The following is a 26,964-nucleotide window of genomic DNA, read 5'->3' on the forward strand; positions in this document are numbered from 1 at the left end:
CGTTTGCTTAACATTTGAAGAACGATCCTGGAGCACACATGCGGGGAAGTGCATGCACCCCGGAGACTCAACTGGCGGTTTTTCTTGGCCACTTGCCTTCGCCGGGGAGAATTTGCCAACTCCGGCGAGGGTCTGTTCGAGGGATCACCGACTCAAGAGCGCGCATCATACTCGCCTGCGCTATGCGATGGCGTCGGCCATTATCGCACTTGCGAACTGCAAGATTGTCGTCACCGTATGATCTAGTTTACTCAATTCCTGCTGTTTCGCATCGTACTGCTCGGAACTCAAATTTTGCTTATTGGACCTTCTGTCTAACGACAACTTGCGATCGAAAGGCCTCGCAACAATGACTGGGAATGACAATTCGAGCAGCGCTCGAGGATTCTTTGCTGGAGCTTTCAGCGGAGTTGCAAAAGTGAGCAGTAAGCAGCGCTCCCAAGGACGACAATTGCCCACAACAGCAGACTAACACCCACAAGCTGGCCATCCGTTTGACACAATAAAGGTACGACTGCAAACTACAGAGATGTCTCGTTTCAATGGACCTTGGTCGTGTCTTCGCCAGACGCTGTCTCAAGAAGGCATGAGAGGACTCTACAAAGGCTTCACGCCACCCTTGGCTGGTTTCGTCGTCATGGACTCTCTGCTGCTCGGCTCTTTTTCGATGTACAGGGACTTCCTAAATCGCAGTTTGAATCTCAGATCTCCCAGAAATACTGGCGAGGATCGACACACGATCCCGGCTAATCGATCTTCTGTAATGGTTAGCTTTCTCTCGGGTGGACTCGCTGGCTGGACAGTGAGCTTCATTGCTGCACCCATCGAACATGTCAAGGCACGTTTACAAGTTCAATACCACACGAAGATCTACTCAGGCCCTATCGACTGCGTCCGGAAAATATATCGGGACCATGGCGTTTATGGGGTATATCGCGGACTACCCGCGACAATCATATTTCGGAGCTTCTTTGCTGTCTTCTGGGCAAGCTACGATGTGTTCAATCGCCGGATGCAAGTTTCTACTGACCTGAGTCTACCACTTATCAACTTCATGGCTGCTGGGGTAGCTGCTCAGCTGTATTGGCTCACCGGCTATCCCACCGACGTGATTAAGCAACGGGTGATGACTGAGCCTCTGGGAATTAGAGGATCGCATCATCGCACAAGGTGGATCGGTATTGCAAACAAAATATACCAGGAGTCTGGGTGGAAAGGATTCTGGAGAGGATTTGTGCCGTGCTTCCTCAGAGCTTTTCCCGCAAATGCCATGTCAATTATGACATTTGAGGCAGTAATGCGCGCTACGGCTCGGAAGGAGCACCTCAAAAATTTCGACGAAGAGAATTAGACTACCAAGGTTCAAGTCCCAGTCGGAACGGCCAGTCCGTCATCAATCACCAGCGAGTGTCCTGTGATGCACTTCGCTGCAGCACTGGCCAGGAAGGCAACAGCGTCTGCCACATCGAATGGACTTCCTAGCTGGTCAAAGAACAGATTGTGCTGCATCCTCTTCCCAAAAATATCTCCGATCGCATCACCTCGACTGTGCGTCCCTTCTTTCACCAATGGCATAGATATCGACCCGGGCACCACGCAATTCAGGCGTACTCCATCCTTGGCAAATATGGCTGCCATCGCTCGTGTAAAGTGTACAACGGCGGCTTTGGCAGCGCTGTAGCCATTTTGAGGCTTTCCTCGGTACTCAACACCCGCATTGAGGGCGCAGTTGATGATCGAACCATGGTCTTGTGCTCTCATAATCGGCATGACCTTATGGCACGCAAGGTAAATATTACCAAGATGAATGCGAAGCTGAGATTCCCACCCTTCTTCGCTCATGCTTACGGCTTCTCCGGATGATGCTCTGCCGACGTTGTTGACGAGTATGTCGATATGGCCATACATGGACATACAGGCGTCCACGACTTTGGAGACATCGCTTGCAGATGTGACGTCTGCCGCCATGACAGTACACGGACCCGGAAGACCAGATTTCGTGTACTCTGCTGCGGTAAGATCCAGATCGCAGCCAAAGACGATCGCATGGTTTTGCGACAGTCTCAATGCAACGGCTGCTCCATTATCCCACGCACTGGGGTTATCGCTCGCAGTCTGTCCGATGCCCATGACCAGGGCGACTTTGTTGTGCAGATCCGGGTAGTTGACGCATTCTTCCATGCTTCATAATCGGCGACAACACGTGAGCCTTGACAACTCCAATTGGCTCGGTATAGTGGACTTCTGGCCTGGTGAATTACGCAGAAATTTCCCAGGCACTGCGAAGCTCCTTCAAACTTTCCTATATAGGCAAGAGACTTGTTCCTGGTACTTCACCCGGGGAGACTAGTCCAACTCCGAGCTTACTCATGCGAACCCCACTCCTGCCCCCTCTCTTTCCAATCTCTTGGTCACTGTACTACCGTCTAGGTTCAGCAACATTCTCGGATCTCCAATACCGACCCATTGATTTAAATGGATCTTGCCCAGCGCAAGCAAGGTAGGGCCCGCCTGGACTTTTCGCATCACGTCAGACGCTCACGATGTTGTTCAGAGCTTTTTTCATAAAGACGCTGCTTACAACGTTGGCTTTAGTACTTTCTCTCGCATATGCCTCGACTGTCGGCACCGTTACAACATCAGATGGGGTCAAGTTAGCATATATTCAGGCTGGACCCGCTGCCGGCCAAAAGCTTCTTTTCATTCCGGGTTGGAGGCAGACTGCCGCAGAATGGAGGAAACAAATCGAATACTTCTCAGGAGCAGGCTATCAGGTGACAGCGTACGACCATCGCGGACACGGAGACTCCGAAAAGCCCAGCTTTGGCTATCGACTGTCCCGACTCGGCGCTGACCTCAACGATGTGATCAACACGCTCGGTCTGTCCAATGTGAGCATCATCGGACATTCAATGGGCTCCTCAGTGACTTGGGCTCTGTGGGATCAGTACCCAGAACAGCATTCTCGTATTCACAAATTCGTCATCGTCGACCAGTCCTCTGTCCTCGTACAAGATCCAACTTGGACGCAAGCTCAACGCGATACGTGGTCCGCTGCGCTTTTCACGCCTGCTCAGACATACACATTCAGCGCTAATTTGTCGAATGAACTGGTACCATTCGTTACAAGCATGTTCACGAAAGAAATCTCAGCTGAAGACCTAGACTGGGCGATTGCGCAGAATCTGAAAATGAGCGATGAGAATGCTGCGACGTTGCTGATTAATCATGCTTTCATGGATTGGCGGGATGTTCTTCCGAGAATTGACGTGCCGACTTTGGTGCTTTCGGGAGATGCGAGTTTGAATAATGCTACGGGGATCAATTGGGCTGCTACACAGATCCCAGGAGCCAGGTCTTATACGTTCACGAAGGAGGAGCGAGGAAGTCATTTTGTGTTTTGGGAGAGTCCTGAGCGTTTTAATCAGGTTGTTCGGGATTTTGTTACTCCTACAGGATGATCGCCATACAACCAAGTGCTACTCCTTCATCGGTCCCGACATCCAGGTTGGAGAGGAATGGGGACGGGAGAAATGGATGTCTCGCAACTTGACGACTCGTTGCAAGATATGCTCAGCAAGCAATGATAATGTCTGTTCGTGTGCTTTAACGTGTATAAATTTTACTCACAGAAGGAAGCCATATCTAATTCACGCTCGTAGTTCTGCAAACCTGAAGCCCTCGAAGCTAGTGCACAATGATTTGAAAAAGAGGACGCGGCTCCGAATTACGACAGGCTGCATGCCGTGCAACCTTTCGAATGCCGTTCAGCAATTCTACAATTGACTTTTAGGAAAATAAGGGACGAATGAACTACTTGACGTCAAGCACACCTAAATTCCGTTAACTCCAGTTGCTTTCTCAATGACGATATATGGCCACAACCACAACATAAAATATAGCAATAGCTCTCAACGAGCGCAATTCCGCACTCTCCAACAAAAATTCCTACAACCATGGCACCACACGTTTTCTTCATCACTGGAACCAGCACGGGCTTCGGCCAAGAGCTCGTTAAGAAGGCCTTACAAGAAGGCGACAAGGTCGTTGCAACAGCGAGAAACAGTTCCAAGCTCAGCTTTGATGGCACAACGAAGGATAATTACTTGGCTGTCGACCTCGATGTCACCGATAAGAGCTCCGTGGACAAGGCTTTTGACGCTGCATTAAAGCAATTCGGACGCATCGATGTAGTCGTCAACAATGCTGGCTACGGATTGTCTGGAGAATTTGAGTCTGTTTCTGATGAGCAGGCTAGAACTCAGATGGAGGTAAGAAAGAGCTTCCTCTTTTGAGTCGCTTGTAAAGAGGAACTCCACTAACCACTTTCAATCTCTACTATACAGGTCAACTTCTTCGGCCTCCTCCACGTAACCCGCCGCGCCCTCAAAATAATGCGCGAAACCAACTCCCCTCCCGGCGGCAAAATCCAACAAATCACCTCCATCGGCGGCCAAATCGGAGTTCCAACTTTCAGCATCTACTGTGCATCCAAATGGGCCGTCGAAGGTTTCACCGAAACAGTTTCCAAAGAACTAAAACCCGAATGGAATATCCAACTCACATGCATCGAACCTGGTGGATTCCGAACAGATTGGGCTGGAAGGAGTATGGTTTTTGCAGAGCAAAAGGAAGCGGCGTATGATCATATTGATGCGGAGAAACAGATGGGGAAGGTTAATGGAAGTCAGGGAGGGGATCCTGTGAAGGGGGCGAGGGCGATGTGGGAGGTTGCGAAGATGGAAAGCCCGCCGTTGAGGGTTGTGTTGGGGTCGGATGCTTATGAGAAGGTTAATCAGAAGATTAAGGAGTATGGGGAGCTTTATCCGAAGTATGAGAAGTTGAGCAGTAAGTTTCTTGTTGCCGCGATGCTTGGCAGAAAGTGAAGCTAATTAGTTTGTGCAGAGAGTACGGATGTGGATGAGTAAGGACGATTGAGCAATGCGACCTTGGACGTTGGGCGATCGCTCTGGGAGATGAATATGTTGATCTATCCTTGCTGATATCTAACTGTACACGTGAAGCTGGCGAGTGCAGATCCTTAGATCGACAGACTCCAAGGAATCGTTTCCGGATCCAAAGCTTTCCATAAGAATGGCATACCTTGGCTGTAACCTTCTTCATCAAATGCCCTGCTTCTGACCACCTCACTGCGTGCCCTCATTGTCTTCATAAATTCGGAGTTTGCGTCTCTTGTAGCCTTATTCATTCGCGACAGCATCGATTCGTCATTGAACATGTGCACCAATGTTCTGTCCGTGCCAACAAGCAGTGGTCGAGCAAAATTCGCTTCCACGGCGATGAGACCAAGGCACTTTTCAAGTGGTGGAAGGTATGAAGCCACATCAGTCACGCCCTTCGCGGCGGGAATTGGCTTGTAAAAAGCAGTGGGGTGGAAAGGCAAGGTTCCGGCCGTGGTGATGAGCGAATTTAGGTTGACGGAATGGTGCGCTGATGTCGACAGATGAGCCATGTGTGTCAGGACGTCAGCAAGGTCAGATGGCGTCCTGAGAGTCTCTCTGGTAGGGAAGTCGATTGCCTGAGCTGGACCTGAAGCTTCCGCAAGCCATGCTTGAAGCTCGTTGTCTTCGGCAATCGCGGCAGAATCTGCATAGTATGAGTCCACAAAAGCTGCCATGAAGGTCCGAGTGGCATTGTAGATAGGCAAAGCATCTTCGTAGAATGGAAAGTGCTTCAACGCAGGTCCGTCGCTGTCAAGGAGACCTCTCTTTTGAAGATTCTTGGTGAAATAGTTTGACTGAAAAGCTCCTGCGTATCCATTGCTGTAGAATTCGTTTGAGTACTGGCCGGCCGAAGCACCCGTGTAGGCAAAGAATTGGTCAACTGCAGCTCCCGGCGCAAACAATGTTAGTGCCGCAGAACCGCGAATACCAAGAGTTCCATACATAAGTCGAGACAAGAGGGCCATGACTGGATGATTTTCACTCAAGGTTCTGATCGCTGCCTGGTATGCAATTTCAGTCACATAGTGTGTGTTCGCGAGATGATGGAACTGTGACATGAAGAAGTCGGCAGTGTTGAACATCATTTTCGCGAGCAGCCAGTCTTCTGACGAGTCTTCCCGTGTGTAGATCAGACTGTGTTCCGTATTTGTGCGTATCGCTAGGGGCAAAAAGTCCCCAGAGGCTTCCGAAATGTAGAAGTAGGCGTCGCATGGAGCTGAGTATCTCCCATCGATAGGTGACAGATCTGCCTGTGCGCGATGGTCTACGTAGAAGAGCCGGGCAGACTCGTGTAGCTGTGTGAGAGATTGGCCAGAGATCGCGCGTGATATTTCGTCCTCCAGGTTGAAGGGGAGCGATTCTTGAGGCTCAAGTCGGCGAACAGCAAAAGGCTGGAACGACAGCCGCTCCATGGAGAACAGCAGGTCTTGTGTGTAGTTTGTAAGCAGCCCAGGAAGGATACCAGTAGGAGCTGTACTCTCGACCCATTCATCGTCATACAAGCTCACATAGTCGTCCAAAGTCTTCAAGTCATTGTATCGGCTTGTGTCTGTCACAGCAGACACATTGTCGGCAGTAGTGATTTTGAGCTGATCAGCTCCTTCCTGATGGTAAATTGCGGCATCCCTCTTGACCATTGCATCTCCCAAGGTACCGGAAGGGGAAAAAGGGCCACCACCAACGCCAGGACCATATGTGAACGTAGATCTCTTGTCCGACACGCCAGATAATCGTACCTCCCAAGCATGGTGCGCAGGATCCGGTAAGCTGTATGACAAAGATAATTTCGCAACGCTTTGGTCTGGTTGCAGTCGATACAGAGGCGAAGCCACGCTCTGGCGGCTTTCTAAGTGAACGACATATGATATGCCAGCCAAAGAGGTGGCAATGAATATTTGGCCAAATGAGATTTTGTACATTGTGATCAAGCCAATGAATGTTGTGTAAAGTGAAACCTAGACCAACCGGGGCCTAGCATCTTATACTTCATACGAGCATTTGATCCGGACCGCTGCGCCTGAGGATGACAGAGCGATCCGGCAGTGACGGCATGTTCGTCTACACAGCCAGCTTTGCGTAGTCGATGCCTTGCCTGCGAACGTGTTGAAGGATGCCCACGAGGCTCGGCGACGGCGGCCGCCCTCTATCAAGACTCAAGCTAGCTTAGGCGGGAGGGCGAATCATGTTCGAGGGCAGATATGGTTGGCATCTGGGCATATCGAGACCGGTGAACTACGAGCGTAGCGCAGTGAGATGACGGGCTCTGAGCAATCTGCAGGAGCTGCTATAGTTAGCGGAGTGTCAGTGGTGTGCGAATGAGGGTCGGCCATCTCCATGACATTAGCGGAGGGATTCCTTCGCGTGGGTGCATAGGGCTGAAGCCCACCAACACCAACGACCCGTTCGCAGATTGTGGGTGGCGCAATACGAAATGCATTTGAGATGCATCCTTCGCCAAGCACAAATCTCATGCGAACCGCTGCTCAGGCTTCTTGATGTCGCTGGACTTCTGCCTTTGCAACGGCCGCACCCACTTGAGCAAGATACCCTCTATGCAGGAGGGCGGCGTAGGCAGCAGAAGCGAAGGTATTCATGGAGGGAGACGTCAGCTCCGTGTTGATTTCGTGACGAGTGCGGTCGCCCTCGTCCAATCATCTTCCGCGAGTCGTCATGTTCCTGTCGGCAACCACGGCGAGCACCATGACAGTCGGCGACCTTCCCTGTCTTGCCTGCAGAATGGTATGGGCATATTGTCCATCACAGGCAAAAGGTGCTGGCGGCCTCAGCGCGTTGTTGCGGCGGCGAGTGCAGCTGGCTCCACCCCACGAGGCTGAGCACAGTCAGCTCGCCCTCAGAAATCCTCCGCGCCGAGGCGGGACGCCATAAGACGACGGCGCTAGTCCACTGACGGAATACGACAGTCGAGGCCTCGATGAGAAATGTATTGCGCTGACAAGAAAAGAGCATGTGAAAGGGAAATTGAAGGTGAGGTGAGCATTGGCATGGTCGGACACCAAAATGTCCTGGGACGCACGCGCTTGTCATCAGTCATACATCGTCATTATGGCATATCCTCTCTACACGACCTCAGAATCTCCTTTCTGTGATCTGACAGAGATCGCGACATCGTTTTTCCCGGACTCAAACGACCCGGAGCCATCCGCCTTGTACTCGACGCCGTTCAGCACACGATCATCGTGAATCGACTCTTCCAGCAACGTCTCCCGGGCAGGGAAGAAATATGACAGCGACCAGTATACGAAAGCCGCAGAGAAGAGACCCCATATGTAATTCACATCGTACAGATGCTGGATGCCGGGACCAATTTGCACACTTGGATTGACTGCGTGGGCGAGGCCAGGGACGTTGGGTACCAGAGAGATCAGGAAGGCTGCAGCAGCTCTCCAGTTGATGCCCTTCCAGTACCAGTAGCGAGCATGTTTCCGATACAAGCTCGGAACATCGACGTGCCGCTTCTTAACGAACCAGTAGTCGGCAGCAGTAATCGCTGCTATTGGTGCAAGGAAGATGGCCAGGCCAGCCATGAAAGTGAGAAGTGACTGAGCAGAATGGACGATTTTCCAGGGGACCATGATCCAGCCTGCGGTGACTGTTGCGAATATCGCACCTCGCCTAATCGAGATGTACTTTGGGAATAGGCTGACCTGAAGGCCAGTCAGCAGCGTTGCACAAATTACACAGAGTGAATGCTTACCATATCATTGGCAAACGAGATTACGTTCGCAGACAAATTAGTACCAATCTGAGCCACCATCCAGCAGAAGCCGACAAAGAAAGCTCCACACCGACCAGATGGCCCCTCCCACTTCGAAGCAAGAACGAGGGGATCCCAAATGTACTCATCGTACAACACCTTCGAAGCAGAGCAGCTGATGATGCCAAACAGTCCAAGCATCAGACTGATCATGGGAAGAAAGAAACCTTGCCAATATACACCACGCGAAGACTTGAGGTACCTGGTGAAATCAGGAACATTCGTCGCCATGGTAGCCCAGCCTGAGGACTGCGACATCATGCTCGCCATTATCATCCAGCGACGCTCAGATCCCGAGACTCTGTACTCCTGGTTCCAGATGTCGCCTGTACCGCCAGCCATTTGGGTCATGGCGATTACGACTGCCACGCTGACCGTGACAGTGACCACGACCTTGAAGACAAAAAACCACTTGAGCTTGTGCGGCGGGATCAGTAGGAACGGGAATTGTATTGACCAGAAAAGGAAGTGGCTTAGAAGCTGCTGTGTCGTGATGCCGGCAGATTCTGGAAGGTGATTCGGAATGTCGAGATACGAAGGCCAGATGGCTCGAATGCATTGCGTGATCGCTGTCGAACCTGTATATGTCTGGATGGCATGCCAGAAAAGGGCAGTGATCATACGAGTGACGACTGCGAATCTGGCGAACATGATGCCGAAACTTGAACGTGCTGCGATGGGGAACGGGACGTGCAAATGAGCTCCTACACAGTGGTCAGTCTACATGCGTCACCCGTATGGTTGTGCACAATGTACCTATGGCACCGTTCATCACCAGAGGAATGGCCGTGATGGAGAGACCAAGAATGATGCAGTACACGGCCTCTCTCCACTAGAAGTCGTTGATAGAAGGTAAGCATCCATCACAGAATTCTGTGCTCAAAATGATGACCATGTGTCTTCGAGCCCAAAGATGGACATGGAGGAAAAATCGCACTGTAGCGGTGGCACTTACAGTCAGTCCCAGAGCAATGATGGCAGCGGGTGACATCCATCCTTGAGCATTCATGGCATCGCTCATCCAAAACCCAAAGATGGTAAGTGAGGTCCATGTCCGCCGCTCCACAGGCGTAACATCTTGATCAATATTCGACCAGCTATCTTTGTCCGCGAACGACGACTCTTGCTTTGGTAGAACCCATCCAGAGACCCTTCTCTTCGCCTTGAGATTGGCGGACGCCGAGTGTATTCGTGCACTAAAGCCAGAAGACATGGCGGCACACTTGGTGTTGCTGCTGAAGTAAACGCGGAGGTCAACCGCACAGACAGGCGCCGTCTGTCGACATACTTATGGTCATTGCGACATTGTAAGCGTACCTGCCAACGTTATCGTGCTTGCTATCAGCATTGAACATGTGGAAGCCACGAGCTTGCCATCAGCCCCACGATGGCCCCAGTCATTTGCAACGGGTCAGAGCTTATCAAAGTTTGTCCATGGAAGTTGGGGTTGCTGGGTCTGGGCGCGGCGCCGCCGCCGGCTATCACCTTAAAACTAGTGTGGGAACGACCAGATAGGCGGAAAGCTGCAGCACTACGGCGAACTATACAGTAGTGTTTGGTTGACTTTGTGTTCTATAGTGAAGTCTTTCCTGCGAGCACACGCGTGGCGTTGAGCTGGCAAAGTTTCGTCCTTGGTCGTCGCAGGATCCAAGAGAAGGCGCGGGGAAGGAGCGATCAAGCTGGTCTCTCGATGGCAGAAGTGAGTCGCAAGTTCTGAAAATTGACTCGCTCTGAATGAATCTGTTGATAGTTCACGTCATTCTCTGGTCGAAAGCGACAACTCGCTGGCAATGGAGTTCGCAAGGCAGAGTTTGACGAGATCCCGACGATTTCTCTGGCGCAACCCGAACAAGACATCATCGAACAGCTTCGCGATGCTTGCACTCGAGTGGGCTTTTTCTACATCAAGGTATGTCTGTTCATCATCCTTGACGCTACTGCATGCATGAGTTGATGGTGTCGAGGACCACGATGTGTCGCAAGAAGCAGTAGATGGCATCTTTGAGACAGCGAAGCGATTCTTCGACCAGCCGCTGGAGACGAAGAGCGAGATTCATTACAAGTTGTCGAAAGTGTTGCACGGATATGAGCCCATCAGTGAAGTCCGCACAGATGAAGCCAAGCGCGCAGATTTGAACGAAGCATTCAACTGTGGATACGAGCCAGACCTAGATCCTGTCCCTCACGATGCAGAAGCTGGTGAGTGCAGCTGTGTCCGAAGTAGCGCTCAGCTAACAGAAGCTTAGCTATGCACGAGGAGAGTGCGATGGACGGGCCAAATGCCTGGCCGCGAATGCCTGGCTTCAAGCAGAAAGTGACCGCGTATTATGCTCAGGTGCTTATGTTGGCGAGACGCCTTGTCCGGTTGTTCGCCAAAGTGCTCGGCCTGCCCGAAACTTATTTCGACTCTGCCGTGATTCGACCTGGCGCTATGCTGCGACTCTTGAAGTATCCGGCACAAGACCCAAAAGACCCCGACGCTCTGGGCATTGGCGCGCACACAGACATCGAGGCTTTCACAATCCTGTGCCAGGGAAGTCAACCCGCATTGCAGATACTGAATGTGCATGGGCAGTGGATAGAGGCGCCGCCTATCCCAGGCACATTTGTTGTGAATATCGGCGATATGTTGGCAAGGTGGAGCAACGACGTCTTCATCTCGACAGTGCATCGGGTGCACAATTGCACAGGTCAGGAGCGATACTCTGTGCCATTCTTCTTCGGCCCAAGCTATAACACCATGCTCCGCACGTTGCCCACCTGTGTGCCAGAGGGCGAGACAGCAGGATATCAGCCCATCCTCGCAGGAGACTATGTTTGGAAGAGGTTGGCGCAGAGCAGACTGACCGAAGCTGAGCAGCAAACCTTCGCTTAGTTTCGCGAGGCTGCATACGGTGTGCTGTAGGTTCCGTAGCTCCAGTGCTCATTGTACCTTCCTCATTCATCGGCTTCCAGCCCTCAACCTCTTCCTTCGTCCTCTGTAGACACTCTGGACATCGACGCTCGAGGTCCGGGATCGGGGCCAATAGTTCTAGCTCAAGTGGTAGCTTCTTCACTGCGGCGATCAAGAGTGACGTAGGTCGTGCGAGTGATTCGAACGGCAGGCATAAGGCAATGAGGTTCGGGCATTGATAAGGAGGGCCTTGCCCGTGCGACTTCTTCGAAGTGGTCCAATTTTCGCTGCATCGGTTGGTGGTGTTCAGTTGCAGGAAGCGAGATCCGCAATCGAGAAGCTGCAACTTCGTCGTGTCTTGGCTGGCGGCCGTTCTTGCCCTGCGGCCCACCGGCCGGCCAAACTCTCGTTTCTTGAGCTTGAAGCCCTCCTTCATGATGTTTGACAAGGACCAGGCCGTCGGCATCCTTATCTATGCTGCGCGACGCGGCGTGAAGAGCGATGCGACCGCAAGTTTCGGCCAACGTGTTGCACGCCGCGTCCAACGACTACGGCAAAAGAACGCTGCTGAATCGGGACCCCACGGTCTTTTGCTGGCAGTCTGCATGGCAGCCACGAGGTCTAGAAGTATCGTGGCACGCCCGTCCAAAGCGGCCGGCGGCGCGCGTGCGCTGTCCAGCTCTTATAGCTCAAGCACATCCTGTCTCTACCGCTTCCTACTGTGTCGCAGTGTCTAACAAGCAGCAGCATGGCGGACGGTGTCATGGAATTGCGCTCAGCGCGTCCATACCCGTACAAGTTCCGGGCGGAGTCGACAGCACTGGTCATTATTGATATGCAACGAGACTTTGTCGACTTCAACGGCTTCGGACAGATCCAATGTGGCAACGATGATATTTTCAAGAAAGTCAGGAACATTGTACCCAGGACGCAAAAAGCATTAGAAGCAGCACGAAGCCTGGGATTGTATGTGGTGCACACTCGAGAAGGGCATACACCTGATCTTTCTGATCTTCCACCATCGAAGAAATTGCGCCAGGTATCTGCACCCTCCGGCCATCATACCATGGGAATAGGCGATCAAGGCCCAATGGGAAGACTTCTCGTGCGTGGTGAGTACGGCCACGATATTATAGACGAACTCAGACCAATTCCTGGCGAACCTGTCATCGACAAGCCTGGTAAAGGCTCCATGTGGGATACAAATCTGCACCGCACTCTCCTGGCTCGTGGCATTACGCATTTACTGTTCGCTGGCGTCACGACCGAGTGTTGCGTAAATACAACGGCGCGGGAGTGCGCCGATCGTGGCTTCGAGACGTGCATCTTATCCGACTGTACAGATGGCTTCGACGAAGGTTTCTACACCAGCACACTGGATATGTTGTGCAGCTACGATGGACTCTTCGGCTTTGTTGGCAGTTCCACTGAGCTGCTGAAATACGCTCCTGCGCTGACACAAACCCCTCCAACCACGCCTCCGGGTTTCTCAGGCGATGTCTCGATTGCTGGACTTCGCAAGCAATATACTAGCGGCCAACTCAGACCTCCAGACGTGGCCAAGGAAATAAGTGCTCGACTTCTTAGTTACAAAGACAAGGACTCAGCTGTGTGGATACAGGTGCAGGACCCGGCTGAGCTTCTCAAGGCTGCACAGGCTGTCGAGGATCGGTTCGCCGGTAGACCCCTTCCTGAGCTCTACGGCACATTTTTTGCAGTGAAGGATAATATCGATGTTGCGAACATCACAACAACAGCCGGCTGCGAAGCCTACGCTTACGTTCCAAAGGAAAATGCTGAAGTGGTGAAGGCCATGATCGATGCAGGAGCAATCTTCGTTGGCAAGAGCAATCTCGATCAACTGGCTACTGGCCTCTCTGGCTGTCGGTCGCCATATGGAACGCCGCATAGCGTCTTCAGCAGCCAGCATATCTCAGGTGGCTCCTCATCAGGGTCTGCCATTGCCGTTGGTGCTGGGCTTGTGTCGTTCGCCCTTGGAACAGACACAGCTGGCTCAGGGCGAGTGCCTGCCGCTTACAATGGTATCGTTGGGCACAAGCCCACAAAAGGGACACTGAGTGCCCGTGGTGTAGTGCCTGCTTGTAAGAGCCTCGACACCGTGACGGTCTTCGCTACTTCAGTCGAAGAAGCACGCAGAATCTGGCTGGTAGCAGATCAAGGCCCGGACGAGGCTGATCCTTATGCCAAGTCGCAGCAGTCACTCGCTTTGTGGCATGCAGATTTCCGTGGCGTCAAGACTGGTGGTTTCACCTTTGGCGTGCCTCCGTCTACCGCACTCCAACAATGTGACGAGTCCTCTCAAAAGCTGTTCGCCAAATCTGTCGCGAGACTGGAACGAGCAGGTGGAACGTCACGAGAGGTGGAATGGAAATCATTCGAAGGTGGGAGCAATATCTTGTACGAGGCGTCGCTGGTCCAAGAGCGAATAGCATGCATCGGCCCAGAGTTCATTGAAGAGAATATTGAGACATTGCACCCGACCACAAGAGAACTGCTCTCAGCAACGACAAACAGTACAATCAAGCCATGGGAAGTCTTCAGAGACCAGCACCTTCAAGCTCTGTACACTCGGGACGCTGCGAAGATATTCCAAGAAATTGATGTCCTGCTCGTACCCACAACTCCCTGCCACCCAACAATTGCTGAAATGGAGGAAGATCCTATTGGACTCAACGCAAAGCTGGGCTACTTCACACACCTCGCCAATGTACTTGACCTGTGTGGCATTGCCGTACCCGCTGGAACGTATCAGGACCAGAGTGGACTCACGCTGCCTTTTGGTGTGACTTTGTTGGGGGCTTCGGGCAAGGATGGGCGGATATTTGACATCGCGAGAGAATTTGAGCGCACCACGTAGCAATGTCCATCATTGAACTCGCATCTTTGCATGTAATCCAGCCAAATATATTTCCAACGTGATTCATAGTTGTTCGCTGTTACGGTGTATTCGATGTGATGAGAGCCTTGTCGCGCCAAGCCCATCTCGATCGCGCTTCACGCGAGGCGAGGCGAGACGCGTCTTCCGACCGAACCGAACTCTTCGGCTGCATCTGAACAACCATGGACTCGTCCAGTCCCAACAGAGAGCCAACTTCGGATGAGCTCGCCGAGATATACGCCTCGTCTACGAACTTGCATAGTTCTGAGACAGCACCGACCGAATTTGACGACGATCTCGAAGCACTGCAGCAAATCGAAGCGTCAGCCAAACGCGTCAAAGTCGCGAACCGCGAAGTGATCCACCACCGCACCTGGAAAACAAACGAGGTCTTCCACAGCGAACCGAAAGAACCACACACATCGAGTCCAATCCAGATAGCGAATATGACCTCTTCGCCGCCGCTCTCGCCCTCTCCGCAAAAGAGGAAGCGCAAGCTCGATCAGCTTGACTTTGGCAAAAGCAGCTTGGGGACGTCGCGTCCCGTCAAAGCGCAAAAGTACTACTACGGCATCGATATACACCGCCTCCTAGCAGATGCAGAAGCTGAGGACAGCCTACCGAAGCCTGCGCCGGCAACAGCGCTCCCAACGCCTCCAGCAGAACAAGCAGCACCGAAGGGCAAGAAAGGATCTCTGCTGTGGACTGAAAAGTATCGGGCAAAGAAGTATGCGGATCTCATCGGTGACGAGAGGACGCATCGCAATGTCATGCATTGGCTCAAACGATGGGATCAAATCGTCTTTCCTGGCTCTGCTCGACCGAAGCCGAAGAAGAAGTTTGGCGATGAGAATGACTTCGTGGAGCGTCCCCACCGCAAGGTCCTGCTGCTGACTGGGCCACCGGGCTTAGGAAAGACGACCATGGCACATGTATGTGCGAAGCAGGCAGGCTATGAGGTGCAGGAGATCAATGCCAGTGACGAGAGAAGCAGCAACGTTGTGAAAGGACGCATCAGAGATATGGTGGGCACCGAAAATGTCAAAAATGTGGAGGACAAGAAGACTGCAGATGGAATGGCGAGAAAAGCTGCGAAGCCCGTTTGCGTGATTGTGGATGAGGTAGACGGAGTGGTGGGAGGCAGTGGAAGTGGTGGCGAAGGTGGATTTGTCAAGGCTCTGATTGATCTGATCATGCTGGACCAGAAGAACTCAAGCGCATTGGGGACAATGTCGCAAGCTCCTGTGAAGAAGAAGAGGAAAGGCGATCGGTTCCGCTTACTGAGGCCATTGATACTGGTGTGCAACGACGTCTACCATCCCTCCCTGCGACCATTACGACAAAGCAATCTGGCGGAAATAATCCATGTGCGGAAAGCGCCAGTACAGAGCGTTGCAACACGACTACAAACAGTCTTTGACAAAGAAGGGGTACCCTGTGACAGTGACGGTGTGCGAAGACTTTGCGAAGCAGCTTGGGGCGTGAGCAACCGGAAAGAAGACAAGAATGGGAATGGTGCTGGAGAAGGTGATATGCGAGGTATCATGGTGGTGGGCGAATGGGTCGCAGGCAAGCTGCGTGCTAGTGGAGACTGCAATGCACGTCTAACGCGGAGATGGGTTGAAGAAAACGTCCTTCAAGATCTGACGCACGGTGGCGGCGGTGCTCGTGGAATGGGAAGAGGCGGCCCAAAAGACATTGTCGACCGTGTCTTCAAAGAAGGCGCGGGCTTCCCCCGACAGGCTGCTTTGGCTACTCCAGTCAATCACGCCGGCAGTGATGGTGTCAAAGGAGTGGCTGAGGGACTACGGAGAACAGCGACCGAACGACTTCGCGAATTGATCGATACCCATGGCGACAGTGACCGGATTATGACTGACTGTTTCTCGACCTATCCCGAACACCCTTTTCAGGACGACACCTACCTTTCGAAACCCGACGCTGCGTACGAATGGCTACATTTCCACGACCGCTTGAGCGGTGCGGTCTTCAGCAGCAACGAATGGGAACTTGCACCGTACCTCAGCACTCCCATTCTTGGCTTCCACCATCTGTTCGCCTCTGCCACCACACGACAATATTTCGAGAAAGATGCCAAGAAAGATGGCGACGATCCTGATGCTGAGCCGATGCACGCCTTCTCGGGGCCGCAAGCCTCGTGGGCTGCTCACGAAGCCACGAAGCAGAACGAAGCCCATCTCGATGCCCTACAATCTTCGCTCGCTCCACCTTTGAAGCGGCTGTTCAGCAGTCCAGCAGATATTGCAACAGACCTCCAGCCATACCTTCTTCGTATGCTCACGCCAAATGTCAACCCAATTGTTGTCGGGGGCAGCGGGAAGGACAAGAGCACTGCTTCCGTCCGCAAGGCATCAGAACAAACGCTGGTCCGCAGAGCTGTAAACGCCATGGGCGCCTCAGGAGTTCGGTTCGATCGTGTGCGATTAGACGACGGTGCAACTTTCGGCAACACACAATGGATCTACCGCATGGAGCCACCCCTCGACACTCTCTGCACCTTCGAAACAGGCGGCCGAGGCTTCGGCGATGCAGGCGCGAAGACAAGATACGCTGTACGCCAAGTCATCGAGCAAGAATGGAAGAAAGAGGAAGCTCGTATCAACGAAGAAAACCGATTGGCACGCTTTGGTCTAACAAACGCTTCCTACGTTGATCAGACGACCGGCCAAGTGAAGAAGAAGACCGTGGAAGATCTCGATGCCGAAGGAAAGAAAGTCGTGCGAGACTTTTTTGGTAGACCGGTCTTGGTGCCTGTTGGCGAATCTGAAGCGCAGAAGAATAAGAGGGAAGGGAAGACGAGGAAGCATTTGGGGGCTTTTATTAAGTTTCAGGATGGATATTCGAATGCGGTGAGGAAGCCGATTACGCTGGCGGAGTTTATGAAGGATTTGTAGTTGGATAACTTGGTTTGATGACATTATGACATTCTTGTACGGCCTGTCTCTACCATCCTAAACCTGCGCTGTGGCGCGCAATGATGATTTTCACAGTGACTTGTTGCCGACAGCAGTATGGAGATCTGCCTAGCTTCTACAGACAGATTGCCTTTGACACGCTGCACAAGGCAGAGATACGAGTGCGAAGAATCGGAGACGATCGGTTAGAGAACACAGTATTACAGGTGTTGACCCGTTCCTACTCTGCCTCTACCGGCGGTGTGAGCCTCTATACCGTTCCGAGCCATTCCACATTCTCCCCACCCGACGTATATCTGTTCCCAATGTCTCTGCCCAAGCCACTGTCTTTATGCCCACTGATGTACACAAGACATGGTCGCTAGTATTATGTGGCCTCCGTCTCGTCGCCATGCAGCCTGAAGTCGAATGTTCCAGAGAGACTCATTCTCATTGGTCCGCGTATTCACGCGCACTGGATACGGCTTCCATATCATCTGCTCGGCTGTGCACGACGTAGACTCGTACAGCTGATCCATATCTTCTTTTACCGCAATGCGTTCGTGCCATTTTACATTCACTTCGCAAGTTCCATCTGCTGCGGCGCAGGCACATATTCGTACTCGATGTTCTGTTTCGGCCCCTTCGAACCCTTCTTGCGCTTCTCTGGTTTCGACGGGGGCGCCGAAGGTCGTTTCCGTTTGAGCGATTCGAGTTTCTTCTTGAGCGCTGCAGTGTCTTCGTCTTCGTCTTCCTCATCCGCATCACTGTCTGCTGACTCGTCCTCGTCCTCACTAGCTCCAGCTTCCTCGTCTCCACTCTGACCGCCTAGCCAGTCGGTGAAATCTTCCATGTCGTCTTCATCGTCGGACTCTTCGAGGTCGCTCACGAATTCGACATCGCGATCTTCGCCTTCGCGCTCGTACTCCAGTTCTTCCTCGTCCTCCTCTTCGATACCTTCGTCAAGATCCTCATCGACAACGCCTTCCTGTGTTCGTTCAAGTCCACGCATGACCTTCCGCCACACCGACTCTTCCACATTCAGTGGTCGGTCCCCGTATGCTCCACTTCGCAGTCTCTCTACCAGCTCTCGCTCAATCGCTCTTTCAATCTTCGCAGCTGCCTCTGCTTTCCTCTCTCGTGTCTCTTCCCTCCTGCGCACCTTCGGCGCAAGCTTTGCAACAGTCGTCTCACCCAACCTCTCTTCCTCCTTCGCCAATCGCTGCGCTCGTACACGAACTTGTGTAAGTCTCGTCAGACGCTGCTTACACTTGTGCACCAAGAACTTCGGCCAATAGATCAATCGCTCGTCAACTTGTTGCAGAGCTTTCGTGTAGTTGCCGCTCAATCGAATCTTTTCCCACCATTTCGACGGTAGATGTGCACGCTCGACAGTCTTCATGTAAAGATACAATCTCCCATTCGATGGATCGGCGCGTATTGTGGCATAGCGGGAGTTCGCGAGAGGACATGACTGGCGATTGCAGAGGCCAGTAACATTGTGTTCGTCGCGGCAGAAGGTCGATTTGGTGGATTTTTGGTTCTTGCCCGTGTTGCCAGGCAGGACGAGACGTTTTGAGCAAAAGTCGTGTCCGATGATGGACCAGACGAGTTCGTCGGAAGCCATTGTCGAGTTGTCAGACAATGTAGATTGGCGAAAAGTGGTCGGCTGGCGGATGTTCTGGAGGTCTTCGAAATTTTGGCAGTGCAAGGGTCTGCGAGGTCAGCAAAATCGGCACGAACGGCCCGAACTCCGCTGCTGGACAGGTCCGCTGCACTTCACTCCAGTTGCCTTTTGCTTACAGACTCACATTCGCGAGCGAGAGTCTCCTCTTAAGATATGTGTCCAGGAAGTCCGCCGATCTATTCGCGCGATGGCCTCGGGCGCATCGGATAGCCAGAGAATCCAAGCATTACTGACTTGGTTCGAATAGCAGGCTTCACGAACCACCTCCCGCAATCTCGCGTCGCGACAGCTCTGAGTGGGCAGAATACGCAGAAACATTTTCAAAAAGACACGACGCCCGCTTTCTTCCAACCATGTCGTGCATGGCGGGCTTCGATCTTGAGCGGCATACAGAAATTCTCGTTCGCCCCATCTAAGTACGAATTAATAATTGTACATTCTCACACGAGGCTGCAGGTGGGGAAGAGGCTATTGTAGCTCCAGATGCTGTTGCATCCAGTGCGGTTACAAGCATTCAAATCCTGGAGTCAGTCGCCTGAGCGTAGAATCGAATCGCGATATATTACGGTAGCAGTATACTTTCATCGCCCGCATATGCCTGCACTAACTCCGCGATTCGCGGCGTATAAGATCCACCTGCTGTGGAAGTAACGGCAGAAGGACTTTCTGTTCGTTCGGAAGAGTATGTGCGAAAGACTCAGTATCTCTGCTTTCTTGCTGACCTCGAAGCTGTTTCGGCTAGAAACAGATGAGGCAGGGCATATTCGGATTCTCGAGAAAAGACATCAGTCCCGCCCCTTGACTCTGTGCACACAACTTACTCAAAGCTACCGCGATCAAAGACTGCTAGCAAGGGCATTTCGACCTCTAATCCGAGACACTTGAGAACCGCGTCCTCGCAAGCGTCCTCTCAACTTCATCGACCATATGATCCGGCTCCCTCTCAGATCTCGCATGTTTCCTAACAGCAGAGGAATAACATTTGGGCTGTCTTTGCCATCTAAATCCATTAGCATGTCCGCGGGAGTCTTCTGATCCAATTGGCATATGGACGCCTAATATGCCACGTGCGAACACAATTTGTGAGAAGACCTCATTGGCTCCCGTTCGGACAACGCGCTCTACAGTCCGTGTCACCGATTTCTCCACTTGGCGTACTTCTTGTATGCTACTAGAACTCAAGACGAGGACCGACCTGAAGAGTATTGAAACACCGAGAGCTGCGACTTGGGCTTTTGTCTCCTTTGGCCATGATTCCGTTCTGCCAATACAGCTCCAGAAACACAACGAGCCTGACTGCGCGAGTTTCCAGAGAGCTTCAACCTGGGCTCCGGTATTCCCTTTCCCCATGATAGCCTTCTGCCACCTCAGCTCCGGATACACAAAGAGAGCCGGGGTGGTACTTGAGAAGGTTCTTCCCTAGCATGGCTGCACCTGCCAAGGTGCGACAAAACCCTGGCAGCACCTTGGTTTGACTGTTTTGAGATGTACATAGAAACTGAATTAACAAACTTTACCCCTCTAATTTGCCTGTCTTTGTGTCTTGTTCTTTCCCTGTCTTTTCTCACAACGAGCCTGACTGTGCGAACTTCCAGAGAGTCCCAGTTGAGTCCCCATGCCTCTAACTCCACGTTTTGCTTCAATGCCCTCGATTTTTCCGAAGAACGAAATCGAGACGCTCGGAATTCTTGGAAAGAACGCTTCAGTCCACCCTCGCTCTAATATTCTCGATCGCTCTAGGAGGTATGCTCACGACACTAGATAAGTTGTGCGTCTTGCCACTTCTCGGCTGGAGAGGCTGCGTACAAAGACTTGTCTCTCGAATGTCAGCCCGCGTTGGCGGCCACTAGAATTCCAAATTTCACAGAGGGGAAAGACAGAGTTTAGCAGAGGCGCTGGCATTCAGCCCGGCGAGCTCTGCTACGCGCCGCTCGATCTGCTCGTCACTGGGAAGGATGCAGGTACAACGATCGGACGCCACGTTGTACCGCACCCGCACCACAAGTACACGATGACACATCAGGGCCTTGGGTTCAGCTTGCGGCTAGCGAGTATTTTGGTCCCTCTCCAGGTCCCGCGCTGATCCGAGGGCGATACTTGGTATAATTTTTGGCGCCTTCTCGTCTGAAAGCCAAGCTGATGCAGACTTCCTCATGAATAGATCCGTCTTGCACATACTGCAACAGTAGACAATACATGCTTCCATGAGTAAAGAACTTGAATGAGCGGTGATGGAGCTCAACGTACAACTGACGTCGCAACCCCCAACTTGCTTCTTCACAAGCTTCCACGCTAAACCCCATCGAGCAGTCCTGTGGAGAATGCCAGCAATGTCGTGCAGCAGATTCTCGGCTCCGAACCTTCTCCTCAACCTAACCTAGAAAAATACTCGCGACGCGCTTGCAGCGGCTTGGTGACTGTGCCTCTGACAAGCATGGCACACGAAACAGGGCCGTAGAAATTGATGAATCGCAAGAGCGCTAGCAGCCTGCGGCATCCTTCACGCAAACGATTGGCAAGTTTCTTCGTCGCACTACTGGAAGTCCGCCTTAGGTCGGTTTTAGCCAGTGAAGCGGTGTCTCGTCAAAAGTAGACGGTGTTGTTAGCTATAGATTCGTGACCAAGGTGTCGGGAACTGGTGCACACGCGGATTTGCGGCACAGCGGGTCGTTTGGTCCATTTTCTATATACGGAATGTGTGGTCTCCACGCGAAGAACGTGCTGTTGTGTCACTTGCACGAGATGGTTGATTCGTAGCCTTGTTTGTCGAGCTAATGGTTGTATGCAGTAGTTGGTGTCTAGTTCGTTTGGTTGACAGCGGTTCCTGATCCTTTTGATTCATAGCATCCAGACATTGCATCGTGCTGCGTGCTGTGGGGCGCGGAGTGCGAATGCTGGTGCGCAGGTCTTTCTGCGAGCACGCTGGAATAAATCGCGAAGCAACATCTTCAGTTTGGACTGGGCTTTGAGCCGTGAATATCTATCATCCACAATACTGGCACCTCTCTATATCCCAACGCCACGCTAAAATACGGTATGCCAATCGCAACAGCATCAAGGTTGGTGAGCACGGTCTCTCTCCTTGGTCTCTCTGAGCATAGTCAACTTCTCCTGTCGAATGCACCATAAGCACCATACCACGCCGACAGCCGAGCTAACGAGTGTGATCCAATATGCTGTGGCGTAGCACTCTTTCCCGTCTCGACAAATCATCTCGCCATTGGCCCCATCTGGACCAACTTCGAACACGGAATGGCTGTCAAGGGTACTTCCATAGATCAGGTTGAAAGTGTTGCCACTCACCACAGGCGCCCAAGTCATGTAGCCCCAGTTGAGACCCAGGCCGCTCGCGCCAAAGGCATCTGCTACGAGCGCTGGATACACACCGAACAAAGTCCCGTATGCAAGACCTGTGCAACCCGAAAGCCAGAATAGATGGTTCGGATCTTCCAATGTGAGGGCTATGCATTGTGCACCAACGAAAATTGAAGCGCTGGCTACTAGTGTCCAGAAGCGTGAGCTGTGGTGGTGTACAAGCCAGTCGGATCCAATGCCGGAAGCCAGACGTCCGAGAAAGGAGCAGACCGAGAGGATGGAAACATGCATGAGCTGCCTCTTGGAAATAAACTCTTTGCTGGCGGAATCGTCGTAGTGCTTCCACAAGCTTCGCGCGTCGTTTCCAATGTTGTTGATCGTCATGAGACCCACACCACAAAGAAGCGCGAGCAAAATGAACAGCTGCCAGAACTTTGGTTCATAGACCAGCGCCCAGCCGGTCAGCTCTGTTGTGTCGTGATGGTGCGCATTTTTGCTTGCCAGTATATCGTCGTGAATGTCGCCAGGCTCGCTCGAATTCGACGACGTCACGAGAGACTCGGTCTCATCCTCATTGCTGACCATGCTCGTCACTCGGTGATGCTTGCCACTACGAACACTCTTAGAGCTCGTGCGGTGCATACGATTGCTGTCGCGGCGTTTGGTAGGCTCTGGGTCTTCCACAGGAACCACTCCGTAGGCTGCAACATGATCCCGGTCTTTTGTCACATCGACTATGCGCAAAAACAGCATTCCAATAAAGGTCATAGCAGTGGTGCCATAGGCCAGGAGTTTGAGATATCCACTAGTATCTCCCGGGAACAGAAAAGTCGCCAATGTAGTGTAGAAGAAAGCGCTAAGTCCAAAAGCACTCAACGGAAAGGCTGTCGCTGTGCCTCGATGTGAGGGCCAATTGCTCGCCGATGCCTTGATGGCCGCCGAGAAGGCTGTACAGCTGCCTGAGCCACTGAATAAGGCGAACAGGCACAGCAATGGCACGCCTGTGCTGCCCGGTCCATTGTCATATGCGCTCTTGAGCCCGAAATATCCTATGGCGAGGCAGACGCAGCCCAGAGCCACTCCCCATCTAGGCCCTCTTGAATCGATCAATATTCCGCCCGGAATTCCCATTGCGTACATCCCAATGTTTCCTGCATTCCCTATGAGGTTCGTTTGAGTCGCTGTGAGTTGTAGGCGGGTCGCAAATTGTGGTGCCCATGCTGAGAAGCCGTAATTCGTTCCTGAAGTGCATCAGCGGCCTATCGTAGTATGCTGGGGAAATGTGGATTTCTACGTACCGCAGCTGAGGGCAATGGTAGTCGCAGCGATTGAGGAAAGGATACGGGCAGTCCGATGCGCGGACTCGGCGCCCTGCTTCGGCCTTGACATTTTAGATTGTGTGATCGCTTGGTCGTCCTGCTGGCTCCGTGAGGCCGATCTGGTGGAAGGAAAGGTTTCGTATCAGGTGGTATCGCAATCGTGTGGTCCTCCTGAGTGATAGGGTGACGCGAGTCACAAAGGACGCGCCACGCGAAGAGTAATGAAGGTGGGAAGCCGAGAGGAAGGAGGGACGAAGGTCAGTGGATATCAGGAACGGCGGGTCTCCAGGTGGTCGTCATCGCGATGAATGCACACGCCCGCGCAGCATACCGGCGAGGAGGAGAAGCGTCGGGCAAGCCAGCAAGCAGGCAAAGCTCGTTTCAATGCCTTATCGACATTATCTCGCCGACGTGTCGGAACGATCGGCACGTCGGCATCTGCTTGCCGGCGCCATGAGACGAGACGGCGCGTGGCGCGTGCAATCGCTTGTGCACTTGTCCACCAACCGACTTGGTGAAATACTGCTCAGCTGCCTTCGATGGCAAAGAAATACAACACAGAATGCCAAACCATGAGCTCTATCAGCATTACTGTCCGGACGGGCAGGCTGATAAGCAAAGCACGGAGCTGCTGCGGATGATCCGCGGACGACTGGAGCATGAGTCTATCGCCCACCGTATACAGGCATCTGGGGGAAAGCATTTCACGTAGCATGCTCGACTGGCCGCAGCTCACCATCAAGCAAACAGTGATTTCGCATCATCATCCGGCCCGTCGAGACTATGGGAAGCATCGCAGAACCTCACGTAGATACCGTCGCGCACCTCGAAAGCATATGTGCTGGCTTTCTGAATGCACTCAACGAACGTCGACTGGATCCGAACGATGCGGAGTGGCAGCGCATGTCAAAGCACATCCGAATAGCATTAGACCATGCTTTTCGACAGGACCTTCCAGGTCTGAACGACCCAGAACGACTCGTAACCTTGTCCGAGTGGCTAGACTCATGGAAAAAGATCTTCGATCGCCTGCCCACCTATAGGTACCGACTCTTGGATATGGCCACTGTTCTCGATTCTAAGGGCGGCCATGCCATCGTCTATATGAACAAGGAAATGACCGGTGACCCAGAAGGCGTTATCACACAGAACTTCGGCATCTGCGAATTTATGTACAAAGCCGCAGAGAAAAAGTGGCTTTGCACGAATGTCAGGTGCGTTCGCGGCCTTCGCGAATACGATCCTGCTCCTGCCCTTGACGATATCGATTCACCTTCGCATTGTGCTGCCGTGCTTACGGCCAAGGGAACAAGAAGCAGGCTTGAGCGCCAGCTGGTGGAACAGTCGTGACGCTCAGCAAACGATTTCTCCGCAAAAGGTGGAGCCGAAGATCGGCATACAGCACAGCTCAATGGACATCCTTTCGGTGTAAATCAGTGCGAAGACGAAGTTATATGGCTGGAATGTGCACCAATGGACTTGATGATCATTATTGGATAGCCTGTGCAGAAGATGCTGCTGTCACTCTGGACGTCGCTCGTTCTCCCATGCAGCATAGCTGCCCGTCCATCACGTCTGGAACCAGATGCGCCGCTATACGAGGAGAACATTGAAGCTAGAATCTGGCGAACAGCCCTGAGAGGCGCTCCCGCGGAGGGTGCCAATGGCTGGCCTATGTATACCTATGGAGCACACAACAACACTCCTGCACTAGCTGATGACCCAAATCACCTACCTGGTACATATGTGAACACATCTGCGTCAGGCTGGACTGCTGGCTTTTTCCCCGATAGTCTGTGGCAACTATACCACCGAAAAGAGCTGTCAAAGACACGACCTGGTCGCCATCGCGGCCACGGGCCAGATCTACATGCATGGTTGGCCATGGCTCAATCGTGGACTGATCCTCTGATCACGAACCGGAACTTGACCAACACCCATGACATTGGCTTCCTGGCATTTCCCTTCGAGTCGGCGCTAGAGTACAACAATGAGACAAAATGGCAAGCGGTACTCGCACAAATGGCTGGGAATCTGGCCTCCCGTTTCGTCGCAGGCGCAGGCGTGATCAGATCATGGGACAACCGAAACAGTTCTGTTAGTCAGAATGCTTCCCATGCTGACTCAGTCCTCGTCATCATTGACAATATGATGAATCTTCCCTTACTGGCGCGAGCAGCAAGCCGTTACTCCGGCAACCAGACCTTGCTGGACATCGCTATCAGCCATGCAGACAAGAGTATGGCACACCACATTCGACCTGATGGTTCGACATACCACGTGTGCGACTACAGCGCCACGACTGGGGAAGTCTATCTCTGTCGGACTGCGCAGGGTCTCGCCGACAACAGTACTTGGGCCAGAGGTCAAGCGTGGGCCATTCATGGATTCGCTGAGATGTATCAGATCACTGGTGAACGCAGATATCTCGACGCAACTGAGCTGGTGGCGAACTGGTTCCTGGATCATCTGCCGGAAGATGGTGTGCCATTCTGGGATTTCAGTGTGCCAGAACCCGAGGCTGGAGTGACGCCTAGGGATACGAGCGCTGCAACTATCGCAGCCAGCGGTCTACTGTTGCTGCAGGATGCAATCGATGAGCGGCAAGCAAATTGCGAGCGCGATTATCGTGAAAGTGCGGTTCAGCTATTGCGCGACACTATCAACCTCGGCTTGGCGGGAAGCATATCTTATTCCGACATAGATGAGCAAAATCCGGAGGCCGGTCTGGGCGCTGCAACAGATGTGTCAACGCCAGCCAATACCAACATCTCTAGAGGATTCGAAGCTATCCTCATGCATGCTACAGCGAACAACAATCCTCGTGCTGGCGACGAGCGCAGCTATGATCACGGGCTGGTGTATGGCGACTATTATCTTATCAAAGCAGGGAACCGATTGCTAGAATGGTACAAGAAGCGCAGACATGAGTGAAGTTGATCGATGAGGGTTGAGCCGCGATATGGGGATCCCAATACTTTCGCGGTTCAACCGGCCAGTGCCTTGGGCTGTCTTCCATCCGCACTTTATATTCGCGATACTTGTGCAACGGGACGGGTGGGAGGTACAAATTGACATGCGTCACTTGTGAAGCTATCAATAAACTCCCCACGGACCCCAATCTCCAAACCTCCTCCTGCCAGGGGTTTCTACAAGGATATCGTAGCCTGACAAACTCTTTTATGCAGACTTCATAA

The 26,964-nt window shown here is 52.5% G+C and overlaps 13 protein-coding genes across 13 annotated transcripts; 8 read left to right on the plus strand and 5 right to left on the minus strand.

Annotated features, from left to right (window-relative positions):
* Window positions 1-349: 349 nt before the first annotated feature.
* On the plus strand, window positions 350-1,351 carry RHO25_005305 (uncharacterized protein; the record flags this gene model as incomplete). Its single annotated transcript, XM_023596213.2, has 2 exons — window positions 350-425; window positions 483-1,351. The coding sequence occupies 2 exons, from the start codon at window positions 350-352 to the stop codon at window positions 1,349-1,351; spliced, it is 945 nt and encodes a 314-aa protein (XP_023456526.2).
* Window positions 1,352-1,362: 11 nt separating this feature from the next.
* Window positions 1,363-2,181, minus strand: RHO25_005306 (uncharacterized protein; the record flags this gene model as incomplete). The annotated part of the gene is made up of 1 exon (XM_023596214.1): window positions 1,363-2,181. The coding sequence occupies one exon, from the start codon at window positions 2,179-2,181 to the stop codon at window positions 1,363-1,365; it is 819 nt and encodes a 272-aa protein (XP_023456523.1).
* A 188-nt stretch (window positions 2,182-2,369) lies between these two features.
* RHO25_005307 (uncharacterized protein) lies at window positions 2,370-3,461 on the plus strand (the record flags this gene model as incomplete). The annotated part of the gene is made up of 2 exons (XM_023596215.2): window positions 2,370-2,500; window positions 2,555-3,461. 2 exons carry the CDS (start codon window positions 2,370-2,372, stop codon window positions 3,459-3,461), a joined length of 1,038 nt encoding a protein of 345 aa, XP_023456524.2.
* Window positions 3,462-3,956: 495 nt separating this feature from the next.
* RHO25_005308 (uncharacterized protein) lies at window positions 3,957-4,928 on the plus strand (the record flags this gene model as incomplete). The annotated part of the gene is made up of 3 exons (XM_023596216.2): window positions 3,957-4,271; window positions 4,347-4,848; window positions 4,906-4,928. The coding sequence occupies 3 exons, from the start codon at window positions 3,957-3,959 to the stop codon at window positions 4,926-4,928; spliced, it is 840 nt and encodes a 279-aa protein (XP_023456519.2).
* Window positions 4,929-5,041: 113 nt separating this feature from the next.
* Window positions 5,042-6,883, minus strand: RHO25_005309 (uncharacterized protein; the record flags this gene model as incomplete). The annotated part of the gene is made up of 1 exon (XM_023596217.1): window positions 5,042-6,883. One exon carries the CDS (start codon window positions 6,881-6,883, stop codon window positions 5,042-5,044), a length of 1,842 nt encoding a protein of 613 aa, XP_023456522.1.
* A 1,158-nt stretch (window positions 6,884-8,041) lies between these two features.
* On the minus strand, window positions 8,042-9,952 carry RHO25_005310 (uncharacterized protein; the record flags this gene model as incomplete). The annotated part of the gene is made up of 4 exons (XM_023596218.1): window positions 8,042-8,629; window positions 8,680-9,443; window positions 9,496-9,571; window positions 9,695-9,952. 4 exons carry the CDS (start codon window positions 9,950-9,952, stop codon window positions 8,042-8,044), a joined length of 1,686 nt encoding a protein of 561 aa, XP_023456515.1.
* A 477-nt stretch (window positions 9,953-10,429) lies between these two features.
* RHO25_005311 (uncharacterized protein) lies at window positions 10,430-11,614 on the plus strand (the record flags this gene model as incomplete). Its single annotated transcript, XM_023596219.2, has 4 exons — window positions 10,430-10,438; window positions 10,490-10,648; window positions 10,704-10,938; window positions 10,986-11,614. The coding sequence occupies 4 exons, from the start codon at window positions 10,430-10,432 to the stop codon at window positions 11,612-11,614; spliced, it is 1,032 nt and encodes a 343-aa protein (XP_023456518.2).
* A 766-nt stretch (window positions 11,615-12,380) lies between these two features.
* Window positions 12,381-14,510, plus strand: RHO25_005312 (uncharacterized protein; the record flags this gene model as incomplete). Its single annotated transcript, XM_023596220.2, has 1 exon — window positions 12,381-14,510. One exon carries the CDS (start codon window positions 12,381-12,383, stop codon window positions 14,508-14,510), a length of 2,130 nt encoding a protein of 709 aa, XP_023457230.1.
* A 203-nt stretch (window positions 14,511-14,713) lies between these two features.
* RHO25_005313 (uncharacterized protein) lies at window positions 14,714-17,446 on the plus strand (the record flags this gene model as incomplete). Its single annotated transcript, XM_023596221.2, has 1 exon — window positions 14,714-17,446. The coding sequence occupies one exon, from the start codon at window positions 14,714-14,716 to the stop codon at window positions 17,444-17,446; it is 2,733 nt and encodes a 910-aa protein (XP_023457231.1).
* A 577-nt stretch (window positions 17,447-18,023) lies between these two features.
* Window positions 18,024-19,073, minus strand: RHO25_005314 (uncharacterized protein; the record flags this gene model as incomplete). Its single annotated transcript, XM_023596222.2, has 1 exon — window positions 18,024-19,073. The coding sequence occupies one exon, from the start codon at window positions 19,071-19,073 to the stop codon at window positions 18,024-18,026; it is 1,050 nt and encodes a 349-aa protein (XP_023457972.1).
* A 3,114-nt stretch (window positions 19,074-22,187) lies between these two features.
* Window positions 22,188-23,837, minus strand: RHO25_005315 (uncharacterized protein; the record flags this gene model as incomplete). The annotated part of the gene is made up of 2 exons (XM_023596223.2): window positions 22,188-23,689; window positions 23,747-23,837. The coding sequence occupies 2 exons, from the start codon at window positions 23,835-23,837 to the stop codon at window positions 22,188-22,190; spliced, it is 1,593 nt and encodes a 530-aa protein (XP_023457971.1).
* Window positions 23,838-24,550: 713 nt separating this feature from the next.
* Window positions 24,551-25,117, plus strand: RHO25_005316 (uncharacterized protein; the record flags this gene model as incomplete). The annotated part of the gene is made up of 1 exon (XM_023596224.1): window positions 24,551-25,117. The coding sequence occupies one exon, from the start codon at window positions 24,551-24,553 to the stop codon at window positions 25,115-25,117; it is 567 nt and encodes a 188-aa protein (XP_023457970.1).
* Window positions 25,118-25,279: 162 nt separating this feature from the next.
* Window positions 25,280-26,701, plus strand: RHO25_005317 (uncharacterized protein; the record flags this gene model as incomplete). The annotated part of the gene is made up of 1 exon (XM_023596225.2): window positions 25,280-26,701. One exon carries the CDS (start codon window positions 25,280-25,282, stop codon window positions 26,699-26,701), a length of 1,422 nt encoding a protein of 473 aa, XP_023457969.1.
* Window positions 26,702-26,964: the final 263 nt, after the last annotated feature.

Source organism: Cercospora beticola, chromosome 3, assembly GCF_033473495.1.
Source record: "Cercospora beticola chromosome 3, complete sequence".
Lineage (NCBI taxonomy): Eukaryota > Fungi > Ascomycota > Dothideomycetes > Mycosphaerellales > Mycosphaerellaceae > Cercospora > Cercospora beticola.